Source organism: Dipodomys ordii, unplaced genomic scaffold (assembly GCF_000151885.1).
Source record: "Dipodomys ordii isolate 6190 unplaced genomic scaffold, Dord_2.0 Scaffold81, whole genome shotgun sequence".
In the NCBI taxonomy this organism is placed as follows: domain Eukaryota; kingdom Metazoa; phylum Chordata; class Mammalia; order Rodentia; family Heteromyidae; genus Dipodomys; species Dipodomys ordii.
In genome coordinates, this window is record NW_012267297.1 from 1,077,381 (window position 1) to 1,081,801 (window position 4,421).

General features: G+C 58.6%; 1 protein-coding gene across 2 annotated transcripts in view; it reads right to left on the reverse strand.

Moving 5' to 3' along the window:
- The window catches only part of Hebp1 (heme binding protein 1), a 23,337-nt gene that overhangs the window by 15,155 nt on the left and 3,761 nt on the right, over window positions 1-4,421 (reverse strand). The window contains exons 3-4 of one of the 2 annotated variants that reach the window (XM_013025075.1): window positions 4,015-4,195; window positions 2,270-2,453 (exon numbers count right to left, since the gene is read on the reverse strand). In XM_013025075.1, the coding sequence (XP_012880529.1) occupies window positions 2,282-2,453; window positions 4,015-4,195 (353 nt within the window). In that variant the 3' untranslated portion in view covers window positions 2,270-2,281. Of the gene's footprint in view, window positions 1-2,041; window positions 2,454-4,014; window positions 4,196-4,421 lie in introns of those variants that run through there. The other variant, XM_013025074.1, reaches the window with a different exon arrangement.

Sequence of the window (4,421 nt, forward strand, 5' to 3'; positions counted from 1 at the left end):
CCCCCCCCCCCGTGACTCACCCCTGCGTGGCTGCGGGGACACACAGCACAGGGCACCTTTGATGAATCAAAAACATGCATCGGTGATGGCTGGTTCATCAAAGATGGAGATAAAACAGCCCAGAGGCCCTGATAGACTCCTCCGCATGCCAACATGGGACCCGGGAGGCGGCGTGGCCAAGCCCAGGCCCCGCAGCCGCGCAGGGGGCGGAAACCCGGGTTCTAGACCCCAGGCTGCGAGCTGTGTTTGTCAGGTGCCAATACACAGAGCTGGGAAGGAACGGCGCCGGCATCTCTGGTGAACACGCTGGCTTTGGGCTACACAGGGGGTGTAGAAGTATCCCCAAAAACCACTCTGAAGAGAGGGAGGAGGCTCAGTAGTCTTCCTCCTCCTCCAGCCTTCCCCATTCTGTTCCTTCTTACTTTTTTTAGTTTGTGCTGGTCCTGGGGCCTGAACTCACGGCCTGGGCGCTGTCCCTCCCTGAGCTTTTGTGCTTGACGCTGTTGCTCTACCACTTGAACCACAGCTCTGATTCCAGCTTTTTGGTCGTGTATTGGGAAAGAAGAGTCTCATTGGACTTTTCCTGCCAGGGCTGGCTTCAAACCACGATCCTCAAATCTCAACCTCCCGAGTAGCCAGGATTACAGGCATGAGCTACTGGCACCCGGCTTGTAGCTTTCTTTTTGAGGTGCCCCATCCTTCCATGGCGTCTGAACGGAATCTCTTATACACAATGGTGCTGGGGCTCCCTCCCTACACATCTACGCACCTGAGCGGTTGCTGAGACAACCACTCCTAAGCCTGGGTGGAGGTTGGGGAGAGGGGATGCTGAGCGCCCCCATCCCAAATAACACCTTGGGTTCAAATCCCAGCACCACCTCCCCAAAACGCATATGCACAAAATGGAAACAGGCCTCGTGTTCGTGGCTCACACCCATCACCCCAGCTGCTCAGGAGGCTGAGATCTGAGGATCACAGTTCAAGGATCACAGTCAAGGCAGGAAAGGCCGAGACACTTACCATCAGTGAACTAGCAAAAAGCCAGAGCACGGCTGTGGCTCAAGTGGAAGAGCGCCAGCCTGGAGCAACAAAGCTCAGGGACAGCAGGCCAGGCTCTCGAGTTCAAAGCCCCAGAACCACCACCACCACCACTACCACCCAAATAAACAGGATTCCAGTCTCCGGGAAAAGCCCAAGGCTAGTCAGAAAAATAAATTCAAAGGTCAAATTCATGACATTCAAGCATACACACACCCATGGCGGCGGCCTGCCAGGAAGCTTTAATGATGGCACTCCAGATCAAAGCCACTCTGTGGGGAGTGGAGAAGCCAGTGTAAACCGCAGGGCTCTTCCTTAAACAAGCGACCGGCTGCTGTGCCCGGACCAGCTCCGTGGAATTATCCCCCCCCAACCCTGCAGCCGTGGACGAGGAACAAGGCCGTGGTCCGGTAAGGAGCCCTCTGGCTTTCATCCTCCAATGAGGACCCCGGATCCCCCTGGATCCCCCGTAGATCCTCTCTAAGACCCCACATCCGGGACAATCGCGTCTGCTTAAGGCACAGGCTTTTATTTTGAAGACAACGGATTTCACGATTTCTCGGAAGTCGGCAGTGAGGGCTGGGTGCAAATCACGTTTCACCATTAAAACCACGATCCTACACAGCCAGCCCCGGCGGGGAAGCCTGGAGACTCACCCCCAACGAACGGCCACAAAGCCCGACGTGAAGCTGTGGCTCGAGTGGCAGAGTGCCAGCCCACCTAGGCCCCGAGTTCAAGCCCCAGGACCGGCATGCTCACACAAATACCATCTAGTAATGAGAAAACCAGCCGTTCTGCCACCCGGATGGACAAGGAAAGGCTGCTGGCGTACCACAGGACCTTCTTTTTTTTTTTTTGGTCGGTTGTGGGGCTTGAACTCTGGGCTTGGGCGCTGTCCCTCAGCTCTTCAGCTCAAGGAGAGCGCTCTAGCGCTTAAGCCACAGCGCCACTTCTGATTTTCTAGTGGTTTATTGGAGATAAGAGTCTCACAAACTTTCCTGCCCGGGCTGGCTTTGAACTGTGATCCTCCGATCTCAGCCTCCTGAGCAGCTGGGATGACAGGCGTGAGCCACCGGCAGCCACGTGATTTTCTTGCTTGGCCATTTCCAGCCCAGAAAAACGCATCAGCTCTGAAGGACAAGGGTCAGGGGTCAGAGATCCACGGTGGAAGTCAGGGGTCACAGAGATCCATGGTGGAGGTTGGGTGTCAGAGGTCCACGGCGGGGGTCAGGGGTCACAGAGGTCAGGCCCGTAGCAGCCAGACCTCGTTGCGGCGGCCGTAGGGCTTCATGGGCGGGTCGTAGCCGGCGCAGAAGTACACGTCACCCTGGCACGTGACCCGGCCCTCCAGGGCGGCCCGCAGCTGGCCAGCGTGTGCCACGTAGTCCGCCTCCTTGGCGTAGCCGCCGAACTGCCTGTGCACACAGCAGAGACAGAGTGAGCGGGGCCAGGGCTGCAGCCCCATCCGCTCCCTCCTCCAGGGGTCACGTGTATGCACGTATACCACCCCTGGGCCTCGAACTCAGGGCCTGGGCGCTGTCCCTGAGCCTTTTCCCCTCAAGGCTTGGCGCTCTACCACTTGAGCCACAGCCTCCCTTCTGGCTTTTTGGTGGTTCATTGGAGAGAAGAGTCTCAAGGGCAAGCCGGTGCCTGGCCACCAAGCACAGATACCGGGGCTTCCCGCCAGGGCTGGGGGGGATAGGGTGGGGGGAAGCCCAGACAGTGGGGCATCCCTCCAGTGCCAGGGCCCCGCCCCCAGCTGGGTGGAAACCACTCCACAAACACGCGGGGGGGGGGCAGATGCCAACTGCTCCCTCCAGTCCATGAGCTCCTAAGGCCGAGGGGAGGAAGAGGGGGAGGGAGTGGGGAGGGAGTGGGCCAGGGCTTCAGTGAAGCTGAGCTGGCAGAAGGTGTGCGAGCAGAGGAGGAAGATGCTGGAAGGGCCAGCCTGCCCTCCCTCCCTCCTCCTCCCCCTCCCTCAGGAACCATGGATGCACAGAGGATGAGCTCTCTCTTCTGGACACCCCCCCAAACAGCTGCCCCTGCCCCGCCCCTCCCAGCGGGACTTCCCACCCCATGCTGCAGACGGGGAAACTGAGGCTGGGAGGACCCGCCACACAGGGCTGGACCTCATCAGAACCCCAGGCCCTTCCACCCATGGCCTGCGTTCTGAGGTGTGCAGCGACCCCCAGTGGACACAGGAGGAACAGCTGCGAGAGGTGAGAATCCAAGCCACAAAGCTGGGAGACCCAGGCCTCGCCCAAGCCTGTGGGCGGGCGGGGGACACAGGGGCCCCAGGGATGGAAGCGGGGACTCCCGGGGGTGCTCTGGGGTTGAAGCCCCAGCATGGCCCAAACAGTCCACCAAACCCTTAGCCACAATCCATGCCTCTGCCTTCTACTGCGAGGTGGGCCCTGAAGATCTGTGTGTGTGTGTGTGTGTGTGTGTGTGTGTGTGTGTGTGTGTGTGTGTGTGTGTGTGTGTGTGTGTGTGTGTGTGTCTGTGATGGAGCTTGAACTCAGGGCCTGGGTGCTGTCCCTGAGCTTCTTTCACTCAAGGCTAGCACTCTCCCATTGAGCCACAGCGCCACTCCCGGCTTTTTCTGTGTATGGGGGACTGAGGAATCGAACCCAGGGCTTCCTGCATGCTAGGCAAGCACTCTACCACTGAGCCACCTGCCCAGCCCCAGAGTATTTTCACTCAGAGCTGACACTCTATCACTTGAGCCACAGCTCCACTTTCGGTTTTCTGGTGGTTCACTGGAGATCAGGGTCTCACAGACTCTCCTGCCCGGGCTGGCTTTGAAACGCGATCCTCAGATCTCAGCCTCCTTAGTTGCTGGGATGACAGGTGTGAGCCACCCGGCGCCTGGCTTCTCTGAGCTAATTCAATAATAAAACACAAGGCCAAGGCTGGTGGAGAGGCCCAGGAGGGCTGTGGGGGACCACGTCCAGCCCCCCAGCACCCTGTCCTTACGTGGAGTAGACAGTGATGCCCTCTCTCTCCTCGATCCTCACCGCCTCGTCGCTCGGGGCCGGCGGGTCACTTTGGAACTGGTTGGGAATCCGGAACCAGACTTTCAGTCTCTTCTGCAGGGAGCCGTCGTCCGTGGGGAAGACGGCAAAGGAGATGGGAACCGTCATCCCCATTCCAATCCCTGGGAACACACAGAAAAGGAGGCGGCCTTCAGGTAGGGCTGGCTCAGGGTGGTGGGGCACGTACTCGTCTTTGTCCTACCGGAACATTTTATTTATTTTTATTGTGAAAATACTGTACAGAGGGGTTACAATTACATGGGCAAGATCATGAGGACATTTCTTATCAAGCATTGTAGCCTCCTCCTTTGTTTCCCCTTCCCATCCCTTCCCATCCTCCCCCCCGTA